This window comes from Sorex fumeus, unplaced genomic scaffold (genome assembly GCF_029834395.1).
Source record: "Sorex fumeus unplaced genomic scaffold, SorFum_2.1 ptg000171l, whole genome shotgun sequence".
In the NCBI taxonomy this organism is placed as follows: domain Eukaryota; kingdom Metazoa; phylum Chordata; class Mammalia; order Eulipotyphla; family Soricidae; genus Sorex; species Sorex fumeus.
In genome coordinates this window covers 474980-494165 of record NW_026606228.1, presented here as the reverse complement: position 1 = coordinate 494165, position 19186 = coordinate 474980, and the positions used below count along the sequence as shown (strand labels likewise).

General features: G+C 39.4%; 1 protein-coding gene across 1 annotated transcript in view; it reads left to right on the top strand.

Annotated features, from left to right (window-relative positions):
• Nucleotides 1-19186, top strand: part of TENM1 (teneurin transmembrane protein 1) — a 784494-nt gene that overhangs the window by 744794 nt on the left and 20514 nt on the right. Inside the window, exons 26-27 of the mRNA XM_056107733.1 lie at nt 9024-9196; nt 10722-10957. Of these exons, the coding sequence (XP_055963708.1) occupies nt 9024-9196; nt 10722-10957 (409 nt within the window). The remainder of the gene's footprint in view (nt 1-9023; nt 9197-10721; nt 10958-19186) is intronic.

The following is a 19186-nucleotide window of genomic DNA, read 5'->3' as shown; positions in this document are numbered from 1 at the left end:
AAAAGACAAAAGGTAGAGACAAATAATTATATATTTATATGCAGATGAAAATGACCCAATTCAGAGAAGAGAATGTTGTGGTTGTATCATTCGTATTTCTGCTTTCTATTGGTAGTACATGTGTTCAGTAAGCAATATCTATTTGGTGAGTGCAGACCAGACTTATTGCCAGAAGTGAATGATGAAGAATATTCAATATCTTTAATTGGTATTATTGAGTAACCAATCTTGTGACACTAACATAATACAAGCATAAACAACCACATGGAGGTAATCAGTTTTGTACATAAGGGACAGAAGGCGATTTTACAAATTATGGATAGGGAAGTAAATTACTGCTCAAAGAGAATTTGAAATCACATGGGTAATCATGGGATGTCTGTAAAGCTAGATGGTTTCACCTGCAGTCTCCAGAAAAGAAGAGTATTGAGAGAAAAATATTCCAGAAAAGAAAGTTGATGTTCTATTTTTCCCCTTTTCCTTCTGCATTCTCAACCAAGGTTATGGTGAAAAGCTCTGGACCAAATAGCATCTAGTGTTTCTGCAGCAATCCTTGCTGGGGCTGAGCAAAAGTTACTAAGGAAACACTTCCTTGTCCTTCTTTGCCTGAATTTCCAGGAATTAGCAATTTCTCAGTCTTCAAAATATAATGAATATTTCCATTGTTCTCTTTGCAAAGTCAGACTTCTTTCATTTAGGACTAATGCAATAGTACAGTGGATTGGATGCTTGCCTTGTTCTTGGTTGATCCATGTTCAATCCCTGGCTTTCTATATGTTTCCGTAAGCCCACCAGAAGTGCTCCCTGAGCACAGAGCCAGAAATAACTTCAGAACACTGCTGTGTATGGCACCACGCTATCCCCCCACCCCGCCAAAACAGACTTCTTTCATTTTTGTATTCTAGTTCCTGAAAATTCCTTCAAGTTTTTCCCTTGTTATTCTGAATTAGACCTTCTACTGTAGTCAGGGTCAGAGCCAAACACCAATAAAAGCAGAGGGATACCATGGCCCTTCTACTAGGCTGTCTTTTTAAAAAAATCTTTATTAGTGAGACACCATGAAGTACAGTTTTAGACATCCAAATTTTGTGTTTGGGTTTCAATTATACAATGATCAAATATCCATAGCTCCACCAGTGCCCATTTCCCACCATCACGGATCCCAGTAACCCTCCCACATGGAAAGTATCATGTTAAGCGAAATGAGTCAGAAAAAGAGGGATAGACATAGAAAGATTGCATTCAACTGGGGAACATAAAGTAACAAAATAGGAGACTAACACCCAAGAATTGCCGAGATTAGTACCAGGAATTTTGCTGCATGGCTTGGAGGCCAGCCACACATGCTAGGGGAAAAGGCAGCTCATATAGAGAAGGGAGCACCAAATAAAGGGTGTTGGGAGGATCTACTAGACTGTCTTAATAGAACTTGAGCATTTCTCTAGGGTCAGAGGAAGGCTACTGTCTGTGATTGAGGGGCAAAAATTATTTGTCAAGGCAGAAATAGAAATTGTATTCTGAAGTGAGAGGCAAATAGAAACAGACAGAAGCAAATTTTGGCAGAACAGAGGGCTACTATATGGAGTTAGATCTCCTCACACCACCCTACTTCTACCCCCTGCCACAGTTATTCATCCAATTCTTGATTGTCTGTTGCCAGGGAAAGGTGAAGTGACACACAGGACAAAGTAGAGGACCTAAATGGAATTTGTGAATTGCCTTTGTGAAGTGCAGTTGTAGTATGTGCTTGTGTGGTATAGAGCGGTATTGAAATAATTAAATGATCTTTATAACTACATTTGACTTGGACTAAGATCTGAATTGCATACCCCAATACTAGTATGTGGTGCTTGAATAACCATTACTATCTTGTGTGACCAGGGGAAAACTGACCTCAGAAAAACGTCTAACAAGAAAGTGACTACCAAGTTAAGAGTACTCTCTGGGCAGGAGTTGTGGTTTAAGGGACTGCCTTCTTTGCTCACAAGGCTGCAAGACTAAGCAGGGTGTTCTTGCTGACTTCCCAAGCATTTTTCTGTCAGACTTCTGCTGGAATTAACAGAAAAGGTACCCCTTGATTCAGGACACAGTATCTGGTCCAGGCTGAACTGACAGTTCCTCAGACCCTTGTCCTCTATGGAGATTGTACACTTCTAGGATCTCTTGATTATTGGTGCTTTGCATATTTTCTGTTTCCAGATTTAACCACACCTCTCACCCTCACCTTACCCCAACCCCAACCCACCACCTGCAAAATTATGTCATGTATTAAGCAGTTGAAAAAGCCTTCAAGTAGTCCCTGGGACCTTTAAGGTTGTTTTACTAATGCTCATATTTATGGAATATGGCTGATGAGGGGTTCCAGCTGCTCGTTTAGGAAGATTAAAAGCCGGAGGAGGGATGAAGGCAAACAAACCCTGTATCTGGGTGAGATATTTGCTTGGACCAGAGGATATGATTCTTATGCAAAAACAATGATTATATAAGCAAAGTTAGTTCAAACACTTGAAATGTCTCTGTGCTTTTTAGAATCTCAAGTAAGGAGGAAACTAAGTCACCATGGGATCTAAACTAATGCACCTCCCAGCAGGTGAAGGATTTCCATATAGGAAAGAGAAACATTAATTATCAAGTGTTGCTTCCATTCTCCAGATAAATCGACACCTTTGCTCAATCCCCTGTCTTTGTGCTATATACCCTTGATAAGGATTACAGGCTGAATTGTTACCTGAGGTCTTGCAGGGGAGAAATGCAGTGGAGGTGCGGAGGTAGGCAGAAGGCAGAGAGACTGCTAGGGAAGATTAGTCACACTACAGAGGACATCTGTCTAAGCTAAGCTTGGCCTCCCTATACCACCATAAATGACTACATCTGTTCTCTAGCCACATGAACTCTCATCTCTGCCCCATTCCTTCCATCTCCAGTAGCACATTCTATTTCACACATTCAACAGATATATTAAAGAAGAATGATTGTTTGTAACTTGCCAGAATCCAAGAATAAAGAATTGAATGAGAGAGTACACTCCCTCTAAGGATCAGAGAGTTCCCAACCTAGAAAGTAAATTAGTTCCAAAGATAAACCATCACCATATGCTTAGTCAAGGCAAGAAATCACCACCTTCTAATATATAAACTGAAGCTATAAACCCCTTTTTACCCAACAATATCTCCATGCCCTCTAGTTCCTTTTCCAAGATTCACTGTCACGAAGCTACTGCTACAAGTATATTGTTCTCCCTGCTAAAAAGTTGTCTATGCCGCTTCAGTCTCTACAAACTATAGGCTTTCTCCAGTTCCCTCATGCTCTTGATCCTACATGCCTTTTCAGTATTATCTCCCACAACCCTTTTGGAGGAAACCTTGATCCTCAACATCCCTGTTTTCTCAATGGACATCCCATTCACCTATGTGCTTTTACTCATATTATTACCTGTCTTCATAATGCCATTTTCCCCACCCAGATTTCTACCCTTGAAAGGAATTTCTTTCCTTTTCCTATTCCTTGAAAGGAATGCATTTCTCCTTACCTTTCAGTATTCAATAACTTCCCTCTACTCTTCCTTCTGTTCTTTTCAGCCAACCTAAAAATGACTCTTCCTTCTCTTAGCTTCTATGCATCCTTGTTTACAGACATACATGTAATCTTGCAAATGGAATGATTCATGTGCCTATCTTGTCTGCCCCTGTAGACTTTCAAGTTTATTTGGCTGGAGCTGCAACCCCAGTACCTAGCAAAAGACCGATATTTACTGAATGAAGGACAAATAAAGAGACAAGGGTATTATGACTTGGAGTTGAATCACGGGAAGCCAAATAAAGTAATTGGTAGGGAAAGGGAAATCCAGAATTCTGGAAAAAAAATGCTAATTGGGGCTGGAGCAATAGCACAGTGGGTAGTTCTTTTGCCTTGCATGTGGCAAACCCAGGTTCAATTCACAGAATCCCATATGGTTCCCTGAGCACCGCCAGGAGTAATTCCTGAGAGCATGATCCAGGAGTAACCTCTGTGCATCGCTGGGTGTGACCCCCCCCCAAAAAAAGAATGCTAATTTGATTGGTCAGGTCTCAGGCATGAAAGAATAAAGAGGATCTCTTTCCTTTAGAAACATTGATTATGAGGGCTGGGAATGTGGCTTATCCGTACCTACCTTGCACATATCCCCAGAAGCAGTAAAAAAGTAATACATTTTTTTCTTTTGTAGTTATCAATATTTTCTTAAAAGCAAAGATGGGGGAGGTTTTAGTTTTTACTCTGAATACTTTAGCTGATTCTTAGAGTGTCCTCAAGGGACACAGTAAGCTATCCATTTTGAGAAAATATCAGACCAAATAAAAATTTTAAGTAAATCATTGCTTTAACACTCCTTTTTCTTCTTCGGTATCTGATTACCTTGAATTTTCTGTTCTAGCTCTCTCAAATTCCCTTTTTATGTTTGAAGGTCTAAAAGATGTCAAGCTTTCCAATAGACATTTTAGTATATCTGTGCACTGGTGTGTCTATTCTTAGGTCAGAGGCTGAAAATTCGAAGGTCTGCCCTATAACACATTCTTTTTAAAATACTGACATCTTTCCAAAATCTACTTACATGTCTTAAACTTCAATGACTTCAGATAGTTGTAAATTTTTGAGGAGAGGGTGGTTTTATTTTGTTCAATTTATAGTTGTTCTTGCTAAAGTTCTAGTGCAATGGGAACTTATTTCACCATAGAAATGCCAAGTAAACTACAAATAACTTATGTTAATGTTTATTATCTGAGGGTTTGGAGATAAGGTACAGCAGGTAAGGCAATTGACTTGCATGTGGTTGACCCAAGTTTCATTGCCAGCACCCCATGTATTTCCCCAAAGCCTGCCAGCAGTGACCCCTGATAGTAAGTCCTATGTACTTCTAGATCTTGCCCACAAAACAAAAATCTTATTATGTAAATCAGAAATTTACTCCTATCTAGCTTCTATAGCATATCTTCATATATTTTTCTTTATCTTAATTATTCTTAATTACTAACAATACTGGTCTTTCACATACATTCCAAATAAGTTCTCATTAAAATATTTTTTCTGATCCTAATTATTTACTAGCATGGTTGTTCATTTTTACTATTTTATTATTCTTTTAAGTCAAAAATAAATAAATACATTCTTGTTAATTTTTGAGTATCATCTTTCCAACTAAACTTTATGCTCCCCAAGGACAAGAAAGAATTTCAATTTTCTTGACAATCATTTCCTTTGCTCCTTAGGGACATGGGTATGAGCATACACCCATTAGAACTCTGTAAAATCAGAATAGGAAAGGACATTGTGATGGCAAATCTCCTCTTATGAAACTCAATTCTGATTATAATGAAGACTGTGTCATTGCCTTATACCACATTTTGCCACACAAAATCAAGTGGGTGTGTACATCCCACATGTGAAAGGAGGGTGATTCTATCATGTGTTAGCCTTGGGAGACCTGTTGCAGAATTTTGAATTGTATACTTTATTTCCACAGTGAGTAGTGGTCTTGCCTTCAATGCAGCCAACCTGGGTTTGATTCCTCCACCCCTCTCAGAGAGCCCAGCAAGCTACCGAGAGTATTCCGCCCACCCGGCAGAGCCTGGAAAGCTCCCTGTGGTGTATTCAATATGCCAAACACAGTAACAAGTCTCACAATGGAGACATTACTGGTGCCCGCTCGAGCAAATCGATGAATAACGGGAGGACAGTGCTACAGTACTGCTTTATTTCCAAAGAATTCAGTCCCAAGAGGGAAATAGATAGCCTAAGATATTTTCATTAAACTTCTTTCTTTGGCATTCATTCTGAAAACACATTCCCCTCTAATTAGGTTGAGGAAATCTTAAGCAAGTCATAGGAAATATGAGCTGTCTTTGTGTCTTTGTGTTTTTTTTTTCGGGGGTGGGCTGTTCTTGTTCTGTGCTCAGAAATGTCCTGGCAGTGCTGGGTGGACTCTCTACAGTGCCGTGTCAGCCACGTACAAGGTGAGCACCGTACTCCTGTACTATGTCTTAGGCTCAGCTCTCATTATTTCTTACCCAGTTTTGAAAAACATTTCCTAAGCTGTGGTAATTACCCACTGGTAAGTCCATGTTCTTATTGCTATTCTTTGAAAATAACCCTGAAGAATTGAGGTAGACATGTATCTTTTGACATAAGGCCATCCATTTATATGAATGAGCAGACAAAGAGGCACCGTATTGCAGATGGCACAAAATGTGATGGCTTTGATGGTGACTAGCAGAACTGGAATGACTAAGTGTGGGGGGACTATAGTCCATTGTTAATGATAGAGTTAAAGTCAAATGCCCATTTTCAAATAAGGATGCTTAAGTAGCCACAAAAAAAGACAATATAAATGTGTAGTTAGCCAGTAGCTGGACAGGACTTCAGGGAAACGCTACCTGATCTCTATACCATTGCTCCTCTTACCAGAAAAGGACGAAGCAGCAGTATTCTAGCTAGATATATTAAGGTAATTACAGTCTTGTCCATGACTACTTAACTTTGATCCCCAAATGTATTCCTGTCAGTATGAGGAGTGGTAATGGGAATAGAATCTGCACTTGAGAATTAATTTTTTAAGTACAATATTGGACAAAGAACACCAAGAACTGAGTTAAAAGGTGGTGGGAGTAGTTTGGGGACAACTTTAGAAAATCAGATTTATCCACAGGCCACTGCTAGTGTTCTTTGGGAAATTTGACTTAGAACTCTCTTATGAAGGAAGGATTCAGTTAGTATCTCATCTTGTCATCTTGCCCTGTAGAATGAATACAACCAGTGTCCTCACCTTTATATGAAATCTTGGTGAAAACAAGGTGTGGGTAGGGCACAGCAGGGTTCTTTCTTTTCATACAGTTGACCCAGGTTCAGTCCCCAGCATCTCACATGGTGCCATGAGCCTGCCGGGAGTGATTCCTGAGCAAGAAGACAGGAGTCAGCCCTGAGTATCACTGGGTGTGCCCCCCCCCAAAAAAAACAAGGGTTTGGTTCCTGGAATGGAGGAATCTGCCTTCTTTTCTTCTTTTTCCCGTGGAAAACTCGCAGGAAATCTGCATGTATAGCATTTATGGTCAGAGTTACGGAACGAGGGATGAACATGGCTGTGGACTGGCTAAAGACTGAGGAAACCCCTTAGAAGTCAGGAAAGGAAGTCATTGAGATAAAATTACTAGATGGATGTGAAACGGAGAGGAACTGTCTGTAATCCATACTTTAGGGACTACCGTCTCCCATGTGAAGAAGGCAAGGAGCAGCTTCCTGCTGTCTGCTGCCTGGATACTCCTCCCTACATTAAAAGAGCAGGTGTCTTAGGAAAATCATGGCTAGAAATTGTTTTCTTCTCCTGGAAGGAAACAAGACAGGCAAGGTTGAGTTGTGCTGGGAATTCAGGCTCTTCCATTCCCCTCTCTCATCAGAAGCCTGGTTCCCACCACCCTAGATCAGGTGATGGGCAAAAGAGCTGAACAGGAAGAAGGCTTTGCCATTGACTGAAGGCTCAAAGCCTTTTCTTGATAATGAGGTTTTTCCATAAACCATTTTGACTGCAGTGCATTTAAACAAAGTATATATCCAGTTAAACTAGGCTTGACATATCTACAGTGTCATATCACCGATTTGGTTATTGGTATTTGTGTACATGACTGTTTCAGCTGATAAATTCACGTGCACATACCCAATTGTTTGCATGCACACAGAACCAAACTTGAGGTGGAATTGTGTATAGCCTCAGGTTAGCTCTTTTCTCTCTACTATGGTCTAGCTCCTTTTCCCAGGCCTATCAAAGGCTGATCTAGGTTTAAAGATTTGAGCAATTATGCAGACTGAGTTTGTTAAAACCTGGTGGCTTAACACTGAATCACTATACCATTTTGCATAACGGTTAGAGAACAAGGCAGTAGAGCCAGACTCTGCCATTGTGTCCTGGCTATATCCTGATCACTTTAGGTAAAAAAGAATATAATTGTTTAGCATTTTAAAAGCAAATAAAAGTGCTTAAATATTTTGTAATTTGCAACTTGAAAAGAAAACAGTAATGGGTTTCCAAGTGCATGTCTTTACTTTTAATGAAGTGTTTATTTTTCATGGTTCTATTGGCAATAAAAGAACAGCTCCGCATCAAAAGCCTTCAGGGAAGCAGTTTCCATTTGGAGGACAGTGAGATTGCCAACAATTTTGATTTTTTAAAAAAAAGTAAACTCACTAAACTATATTTCTAGATCTAGGTTATTGCCTTTTTTCCCCAGGTAATTATTTTTTGTGTCTCACTCATATAGGCAAATTGCAACACATTGTGTACTATCTAAAAGATAAAAAAAAATTAAGTGACATTGAAATCAGGGGGCTCCAGAATGTTTTAATGAACATGTTTCCATTATCCTCTGTGCTTGTTCATTTTGTTGGAAGAATGATTCATTCATTTCAAATTTGGCAACTTAAACAGCAGCAAATATAATTTTCCAAGCACAATGCAAAGTCGGTTTATTGGCCTTCTCAGCCTTTCAGTGGGTGAAGCGGGGGGTGAGGAGAGAGAGAGAGAGAGAGAGAGAGAGAGAGAGAGAGAGAGAGAGAGAGAGAGAGAGAGAGAGAGAGAGAGAGAGGAGAGGGAGAGGGAGATTCGTGCTTGTTGTCCTTGCCGACAGCACCCTCTGCTGGTGTTTGATGTCCAGTGCAGGCAATGGGATCGACCCAATTTGCAAAGGGAGGCCTCCCTGCAAGATTGCACACAGCGGGACATGATTCATAAATCAGTTTTCCACCCTGGTGATTCATTACCAGATATATTTTTCCGTAAAACAGCACAGCTCAAGAAAGTCATCAAGAATTCAGAAGCTGCAAAAAATACCTTCATTTGATTAATCATCTCTCTGACCTTTTTCTTCTTATTGAACAAGGTTAATAATACTTGTTATCACTCAAAGTTAAACTGTATTAGCTGCTGCAAGTGATTTTTATTTTGCAAAGGCCTGTTATCACCACCAAGAGACTTCAAAATTGGTATTCGTTATATTCCTCAGATATGACTCCGAGGGACATCTGACCAATGCAACATTTCCCACCGGAGAGGTTAGCAGCTTCCACAGTGACCTGGAGAAGCTGACAAAAGTGGAGCTTGATACTTCCAACCGTGAAAATGTCCTCATGTCAACCAACTTGACAGCAACAAGTACCATATACATTTTAAAACAAGGTAGGCATATCTCCAACTTCACAAGAATCTCTCAGCTTCTACTGTCACATCTCTGCACACGGTAAAGGGATATAGATGATAACCTTTCAACATCTGTATCACAAACCATAATGCCTAAAATGAAATAGAGAGAGTGAGAGAGAAGAGAGTCGTCTGCTATAGAGGCAGACTGGGGTGGGGGTGGCTTGATGGGTAAGAGGGAAACTGGAGACACTGGTGCTGGGAAATTACACTGGTGGTATGATGGGTGTTGGAACATTGTATGACTGAAACACAATCATGAAGAATTTTGTAATGCTTATCTCACAGTGATTCAATAAAAATTAAAATTAAAAAACTTTTAAATTAAAAAAATCTCTGCATACCATTAGTAAATAGAATTCACTTTTGATTGATAAGATCAATTGTTCTCCTGTTTTCCAGCTATGGAGGCTGAAAGCAAATCCCACCTTTCACAACTCTGCATAGCAACATTGCATACCATCTCTTTTGAAGCCATGAATTTAAATCTCTGCCATATTTATTCTTCTATTAATTCATTTCCTATACCCAGATTTTTGTGACATTCATTTAGGCTCTGATTGACTCCTACTAAGGAAATGAAAGTTATGACCCATCTGAGATTAATACTAACTCACTTAAACTCTTGCTCAGTATATATCATAACTGAATAAAGTGGATCAGTTATGATATATACTGAGCAAGAGTTTAAGGAGAGAATTAAAACTCATTCTGGACTGGGGATATAGCTCAAAAAACCGGAATGAATGGTTGGCATGCATAAGACCTTGGGATTGGTCACCAGCACTTTTAGGACCTCCCTAAAAGTTCTTTCTATTGAAGGAGAAAGTAAGGGGAAAGAAGGAAAATAAGGCAAAAGGGAACAGAGAGAAGAGGAGAGAAAGAACAGAAAATGGAAATAAGAATGTGGTAGGTAAGTAGGTAAATTGCATTTAGAAGGAATGACTTGGAAATTGTAGGGAAAGTAAACACTAAAAAACTATGTTCTCTATGCAGTCATTAATAACTCATTCTGTTCTTAGGGTGTAGGGTTAGGGAACTGCCTGACATTCAAATTTACTGGAAAAGGAGCAGTGGCAAACTTTCTCTGGGTTACTTATTGGTTTGTAGGGTATAGCTACTGAGCTGGTGTCCCCAGGCTATAACAATGCCAAGTTGAACTTCATACCCTTATTCTAGCTTCTAGCATAGCAAGTTGAGGAAGCAATCCAAGAAGTCAGAATGGGAGTTAGTGAGGGAATTCTTTTAAAATGAAAAAAAAAACAGCCTGCAGTAACTGACAGGAATCTTTTATCCAAGATGCAAGATATGCCAACTGTGAAAATAACAAGACCCAAATGTGCAGAGAGCCCATCCACCTGTCAGAGTTGGTGTCTTGTCCATCAGGCAGTTAAGTCCAGCTGTTCATGCCTTCCCATGCTGGCTTCCAAAACAGGGCTCTCCTCTGTTTCGTGAGCACTGCTTTCTCCCCACCTTCTTATTCCTTTCACTCATCTGTCTACAGAAAATACCCAAAGTACCTATCGGGTCAGTCCAGATGGCTCTCTTCGTGTCACTTTCGCCAGCGGCATGGAGATCAACCTCAGCTCAGAGCCCCACATTCTTGCGGGGGCAGTCAACCCCACCCTCGGAAAATGCAACATCTCCCTGCCTGGAGAACACAGCGCCAATCTAATAGAGTGGAGACAGCGGAAAGAGCAAAACAAAGGCAACATTTCAGCTTTTGAAAGGAGGCTGAGGGTAAGGCATGACCTTTGCTTTCCTTTTTTGACAGCTGCAGTGCCTCCCAAATCTGAAGTTCTCTTTTTTCGGAGCCTTTTTAGGTGACTGACTAGCTTCTATGATAAACTAATTCAAGAAAGGGTGCTAATGGCTGATAATGGTTCAGTATCCTTAAATGAACATTCTAATAGGAGCTTTCTTTGTCATTAGCCAGCTAAAGTGCTCTAATAGTAGCAATTTCAGGCACCAAGGATGTCTGGATAAAGAAATGTGTTTAGTCAGGAGGCCTTTCATGATCCCTCATAGCTTGCCTTGGCAATGGTAGGCAGGTCCACCAGAATGACCTAAGTTCTTGCTTTTGGGTAATGTATTCTTTAGTTTGAAGGACATATGACATCATTAAAAAAGATGAAGGCAAAGATCATGGAATGATATCATTGTTCTGAATATAAGCTAAGGACCAGAGGGGTAAAGGGCTTGTACTGAATTTAGGTTAGACATTCTCAGAGACAGGCCTGGAGTAAAGTTTCAAGTTTTACTTTTTTTGGGGGGGTCACACCTGGCGATGTACAGGGGTTACTCCTGGCTCTTCACTTAGGAATTACTCCTGGAAGTTCTCAGGGGACCATATGGGATGCTGGGAAACAAAACCGGGTCAGCCATGTGCAAGGCAAATACCCTGCCCACTGTAATATTACTCCAGCACCAAGTTTCAAGTTTTAAGGTCCTTACCAAATTCAGTTCATCACAGTTTACCAGCTAGTGATCCCTTAAAATGGCCTTTTCTTGCCCCACAAATCCTCCAAACCCCATGGCATTCTTTCCACCCATCCATTCTTAAACATTAACTGGTTAGGATAATGTTTAAGAACATGTGGATGACGTGACCAACTCTTCAAATATAGTTAACATTCAATATCAGTCCCAAAGCAACTGCCGCCTGAGGGAAGCAATCACTCACTATCGAGGCCAGCCTTGCCTTGTCATGCCTGTAAATCCTAAACACTTGCATTTTCTTTCTTACTATACAACAGTGGTAACTTTTAAGCTGTGGAAATGCAAGGCCAAACAGCTATTCCATTCCTGCAAGGAACAGTCAAGACAGTCTTAAAACTTGAAAAGACACAATAATCCACAGTTGTACTCACTTTTAAGTCCATTCTACTGAAAACACAGATAGACTCAGATTTCAGAGGGCAGGTTTTGTAACCACCACTACAGTGGTCTATATGCACAGGTGAATTTGTGTGTTTTGCTTCTATTGATCATTCTCTAACAGAAAAGTTACCCGGTATTCCACTTGATTGAGAAGCAAAACCAGTCTAAATAAATAATCAAGACTCCTTGTATGGGTTGCCATAGGGGTTTCTGGAAGCCTCTAAAAAGGGGATTTTCTAGATAAAACTCCATGTGAGAAAGTTAGATGAACTGGTTTTCTTCATCTGTGAAATGAAGATGTTGTACTAGATAAAAGAAAGAGTAATCTTGCAGCTCTATGAAAGAACAAAATCATGCAATTTGCCAGAACATGGATGAAACTAGAGGATATCATACTGAGTGAAGTCAGTCAGAGGAAAATGATAGATGCAGAATGATTTCACTCATGTGAGGGAATTAAAGATACAGAGCAAGGTAGCCACAAAGGGCTAGAGGAAGCACAAAGGAAGAACTGAACCTCAAACCTGAGTTTGTATGGAGGATGTCTAAAAGGAGGAGAATTGATATCTTTGGGGGAGAGAAGTGGGTACACTGGTTATGGGTGTACTATTGGAATATGTACATAAGAAACCATCATTAACAATATTGGAAATCGCAGTACATAAAACAAGAAAATTAAATTTTTTTCTTTGTGCCACGCCTGGCTGTGCTCAGTGATTACTCCTTGCTCTGTGCTCAGGATAACTTCTGGAGGTGCTTGTGGGAGGATATGGGGTTCTAGGTATTGAACTCATATCGTCTATGTGCAAGGCATGCACCTTATCTGCTGACTTTCACTCTGACCCCTAATTAATTAATTTTTAAAAAAGAATAATCTGCATTGGCTTCTCAATGTCATGGACTTAGCACAAAAATATATCAAATGTATAATGACTTAATACCTTTCCCAATTTATAACCTCAATAAAACATGAGCCAAATCATATACTATGTCACCCATAGATTTTCTACACTCTAAGATAACCCACCCTGTTTTCTCCCCTAACATGCAAGGATAATGGAAAGAGACTATAGATTGTAATTTTCACCTCATGTCTCAAATAATTCTTGCTGTTGAGAAGATAATGGTAATAAAACATTTGGGGGATATGTAGTGTTAAGAAGGAAAGTGTTATTTCAATAATACTATTAATAATTGACTTGTTTTCTATCCTGTGGTAAATTGATCATAATTACAAAAAGGCTTGCAAACACAGCAAATTCATAGCCTTCCCTACTATGTGACTTCAGAGCTATTTCCAGGTTCCTGGGACTGGACAGAGGAGCCCTATACTGCCTAAAAGGTGTTATTGTACATGTCCTTAGAAATCTAATAACAGAAATACTCATTTACACATGTGTAGTGCCTTAGCATTAACAAAATGCTTTCATAGCCAGGATTTTATTTGATCACCACAATCATCAATTGTCATTATTCCCAATTTACAGATAAGGAGACTAAAACCCAGAGAGGTTAAGTGATTTGCCCAAAGTCAAACAGCTATTAAGGATCAGAGCCAGCACTAAAAATGCAGGTCTTCACCTAATGCAGTACTATTTCCTCTACATCATGCTGTGCTGCCTTGTTCCTTAAAATAATTAATCTATAAATCATTGCCCCACTCAGGGAGCCACCTTGGCAGGGTCTGACTCCTCATTTCAATGCTGACAAAAAGAGACAAATAATCGACTCTAATGTACTGGCAAGTGTGGGTGGTACAGGACAACTGGCCAGTCTCCAAACAAAGTGTGGAAGAGGCAAGAGGAGGAGGGAGGCTGGGTGACTAATTCATTCTTACCTGATTTCCCATCCTTACACATATTGCTTTGACCATTACCTTAGTTTCCCCAGATTAGGCAGAGCCAATTTAATAGGATACATGCACTCCAAAAAAGGAGGCACGAATCCAATTTTGATAAGGAAAATTCTATTTTCCTACAGACTATTATTTCAGAAATGATGCCCCCTTCACCTCAGTTAGCTTTTCAAGGGGCAAGCTGCTGACACATAGGCTATAACGTTTTCTCTTCCCGAACTCAAAATGCAGTGACCCATTTGTAAGCAGACTTATAAAGGATACCATGGAACCTCAGAAGGAATCTTTTAATCTCATCATTTCAGAGTGAGGGCAGAGCTCTTAAGATAGAATGCCAGGTTCAGAGAACCACAGGATCTTGAAACCCTGCTGGACTGTGGGAAATAGGGCATCTCTTTGAAAACGACACAAAGGTGTGGTGATCATTTTGAAGTGTGCTTGGGCAGTAGGTCACAAAACATTAATTGTTCAGGTTCAAAGTGACAGGTTCATTTAAGGGCCACTTGTTAAAATGATGGATGTTCCCAAAAGCTACCAAGCGTGTCTACTCCAGACCTTTGAGCTGGGGAAAATATAAGAAAAGGAAGATCCTCTCTTATAGATAAAACAACACGCATTGTTTTTTTTTTTTTAATGAGAAGTGATATTTTTTCATACCAAGTCAGGATCCCCTTCAAGGTAAGGGAGGAAAGTGCTGATAGCTGTTCAGCCAGAAAAGTGAGGGATTCGTTACCTCTGGGCCATCCTGCACCAGCTCCATTAAGTGAAATAAATTACATTAACTCCTGAAGTTTCATTTATTTAAAAACTCCATTTCCCCCCAACCTGAGTTATATTTGAATCATCTTCCTTGCAAAGTACTTTTACATCCAGTCCATGTATCTTCTCATCTGCTGCATCAATCTGTCCCCATAAATACATTTCCCTCGACAAAAGAGAAATTAGAGTGCAGATAATAATAGAGACAGTTGTAAAAGAATTGGACATTCACCAAAAGCAAACTGGTTTAGGAACTAAATCCAGATTGCACCTTGCTGTGTTCATGGGTAATAATGCTGTTACATGAGACTTATTCCAGTATTGGATCCCAGAGCTCTTTATAAGATTTTGCAGACTGAGATGTGAGGTTATAGCAAAACCCACAACTGCAACTTCCTTTATAAAAAAAAATAAGCCAGAAGCTTAGCACTTCAAACCGAGTCATAAAACCAAGTAAGATGATTATGTGTTTACAAGCAAAATGAAACAAAGACTAATCTGAATCCCTCACAATTGATTTTTTTCTCTTCACTCAAAGATTGGTTTTTAAGTGTGACATGTGACTTTTCACATGCAGTCCGGAGTTCTGAAAGGGAAAGCAAGCCTCGTTGATACTGGGACACTATCAGCCCCAGAGTGATAAATGACAGGGAATTGAGGAAGTAGTCAAAAAAAGATTCCGCGTCTATCCTCTGTTCTCTGACACACCAGTTGCAGTCTGCTCAGAGTTGAAGTTCCCATTGTCTTCACTTCATTTAACTCCCTTCTCTCCAGATTCCATGGATGGACTCATTGGCTGAAAGTTTAGATAAGGAACTTGCATGCTGATAAGACTCATCAGTTTTCAAAATATACATGGGGTCTCAATCCAAAGAAATAGCACATTAATCTCTAAGGTTTGTCATTTTGACATAGGAAATTTCAAGTATCAAGGCCATTGAACACTGTTACATTTTAAATCAGTGATGTTTAGGCCTTCAAACCATCAAAATGACTACTGTCTCTCCAGGAGTTGACTCAAAGGGCTGGAGCACATATTTGCTTGTGAGAGCCTTATATTCGAACCTAAGCTCTCTATGGAACCCTCTCTAGCACCTTTGCGACCTCAAATGCCTTTGAGCACAGCTCTAGCACTGCTTCAAGCACCTCGCACCTTGAGGGCTGAAGATCCCTCTAAAGAAAGTAGCACTGTAGCACTGTCCTCCCATTGTTCATTGATTTGCTCGAGTGGACACCAGTAATGTCTCCATTGTGAGACTTGTTGTTACTGTTTTTGGCATATTGAGTATGCTACGAGGAGCTTGACAGGTTCTGCCATGAGGGCGAGATACTCTCGGTAGCTTGCCGAGCTTTCACAGAGGGATGGAGGGATCGATCCCGGGTCAGCTGCGTGCAAGACAAACGCCCTACCTGCTGTCCTATAGCTCAAAAGAAAGAACATTATAAATATGTTAGTTTTAGTAAATCATGCTACAGAACTTGTATTTTATTTTTTTACAGTTGCAGTTTTATTTTTTAATTTATTTTTAATTAAAAAAACTGTGATTTACAAAGTTATGATACTTGGGTGAGATGGCAGAACTTCTATTTTTAAAATCTCTAATAATTCATCCTGGTTCAGTTCTACTACAGTAACTAAAAAGAAGGTATTATTTCACATGTATAGAAACATTAATAATTGGAGTGTTGAAAAAACTAAAATGCTGGTTGTATTGTTACACCAGTGAATTCACCAGCAAGAAAGTAAACAAGGATGAATTGGATAGTGGAAGAAGTAGCCAACTTAGGTTACATGAATGAAGTCAGGAACAAAGAACAAGTTAAGATTTGGAGTAAAACAGGCCAGAGATAGTACAGCAGTTAACAAGACAAAGAAAGCTTCTTGGAAATTAAAAAAGAAAAGTAGTTAAAAGAAAATTCCAAATACAGTAGTACAGGTAGATTCAAACACTGAGTACATGTTCTGTTCATTTTTGAAAAACTATATAAATTCAAAAAACAAACAAGCTTTACTAGAATTTGATTTTTAGTCTGGTGACATTGGGCTGGAGTGATAGCACAGCGGGTAGGGCGTTTCGCCTTACAAGCGGCCAACATGGCCGACCCTAGTTCGATTCCTCCGCCCCTCTCGGAGAGCCCGGCAAGCTACCGAGAGTATTCGATATGCCAGACACAGTAACAACAAAGTCTCCAATGGAGACGTTACTGGGCCCGCTCGAGCAAATAAAAAATAAATTTGTACAATGTTGTTAATTGACTTCTAAAAATCAGGTAGTAATTAAAGCCAGTGAGAGCAGTTGCATGTACTGATTTAAAATCAGCTGTGACTATTCTATTCGTTCTCAAAACTTCATGGAAATTAAATGCAGTGCATCTACTGAACTGTGATGTTCTTATTTGGCTCAGCTCACTTATTCACCTTCGGACTTCTTCAGCAAAAATTAAATAGGTAACGTAGTTGTATTGTGAGTGGAAATACTAGGTAGTGTCCTTGAAATCTTGGACTTTTCTTTCTTGTAGAGGAAAGAAAATTAACCACAGTGATGCTGGTTTACAGTCCAGCACATTGTGTGTGTGAGCATACACACACATACAAACATACACACACATGTGAACTCAGAGAAACCATAGCAAACTGCCCTTTTAAAAGCCAAAAATGAATCAAATATCAACAGTTGACTATAGATCAACCTAATATCTTTATCCTACTAATTGAATGACTTAAATTGAAAGGATTGAAAGAACTTTATTTAAAGCAATTGAAACACAAACTTCTAGGAAAGAAAAGGCTCTCGTGGAGGCGGGGTGGGGGGGGAGGCAGAACACACTTTCCCAGGGAAAGTCTATCTGTGCCTGCCTCTTACAGACACTTTGAGTCTTGCCGGAAATGCTAGTTCCATGACTACCCAGGGTGCACTCTTCCATCTTCTGGTCTGGTCCAACAATGAACAAAAAGGAAGTCTTTCTGTTTACTTCTCTTTTGAAATGTTGAAAGAAAAATGTAAGGGAAACCAAAGGATAGATTGAATCTCAAATTCTTCTTCCCTTCTTTAAAATATTACCAAGCCCAGCTGTTTTAACCACAACGTTAAGCCCATCAGTTGACAAACTTAAAAGTCTTGTTCATTGCACAATAAAGAGACATGTTTAACCTCCAAATTTCAATATTTTATTTTCTCCTATCTTTTTAAGGACAATCAGAATATATTATTTCAAGAAAGAGTGGAAATAAGGATTGATAACCTACACTTAGATCAAAGATTACCCTTGTCTTTCAGGCAAACAAGTGATTCTGTGAATGTAGAATTAGTCTGACCTTGCTCATGAACCCAGCAGTCAGAGGTATCCAGCTCAGCCAAATGCCCACAATAGAAGCTAAAGGCACATAACACTCAAAAACAAATGTGAGTGCTCCTTTGCATTCTCCTTTCTAACTTCCTCACACATAATTTCCTTAGGAGACCCAAGGGACCTCTGAGGCATCTTCAATTCCTTTATCCCCTTTCCACAATTAGCCTAATTTTACATTACTTTGGAAACCTGACTTTGAAATCAGTGATTCAGCTGCATCTGAATATCAGAATGCCTGTAAAAAAACCAGAGAAATATGATTGTAGAAATCTTGACAGGAAGAGGAAGAACATTAGACAGAGTTTTTCTCCGCTTGCTTTAATAGTGATCCCTGCTTATGTAGTGATAATGACTTTATTAAGAAATGTGTTCTTGAGTAGTAAATGTAATCTATCAGACAAATAAAACTACAAATTCAGTTGAACTGGAAATCACTTGTTACTTTGGCTCTTTAACTATCATTATAGCATAAATTGTAACAGTTACAACCTTCTCTGGGAGTACATGGATATTTTACAGCGATTGTAAATGAACAGTATTACAGTTGGAGATATGTGCCTATAAAACCACAGGAAAGATAGTTGGAGAAAGAACACCTGGTATCATATAGTTTTCCAAGCCCTCTGGATTAAAAAAAGCAAAATATATTCTTCTTTATCTCCTTTTAGGTGATAACAGCAAGTTTTTGCATATTTATTTATGCACTAAAACACTTCACACATGAGTTTAAAGATGGTTTAAAGAGTCACAATTCCCAATCTATGACTATTTCCTGAATTAAACCTTCCACTGAGACCAACAGCTCTTCCCCTTCTCCCTCAATGCACACCAATAATTTGAGTATATCTAACCTTCTGGGTATATTTCATGGCATAGAACATTTGATAAGTCCTTTCGTTGTCTTTATTTTTTTTCAAAAACACAAAAATTAAGGGCAAGTATAATTAACCCCTCCTCACTCAAGAAGAATCTGAAACCAAAAGAGGTATCTTTGGTTGTGATAATTTTCATTTTATTATTTAATCATTTATATTGGTTTGGGAGCCTTATCCAGTGGATCTCAGAGGCTACTCCTAGCTCTGCACTCATGAAACACTCCTGGAAATAACTCTCAGGGAACCATG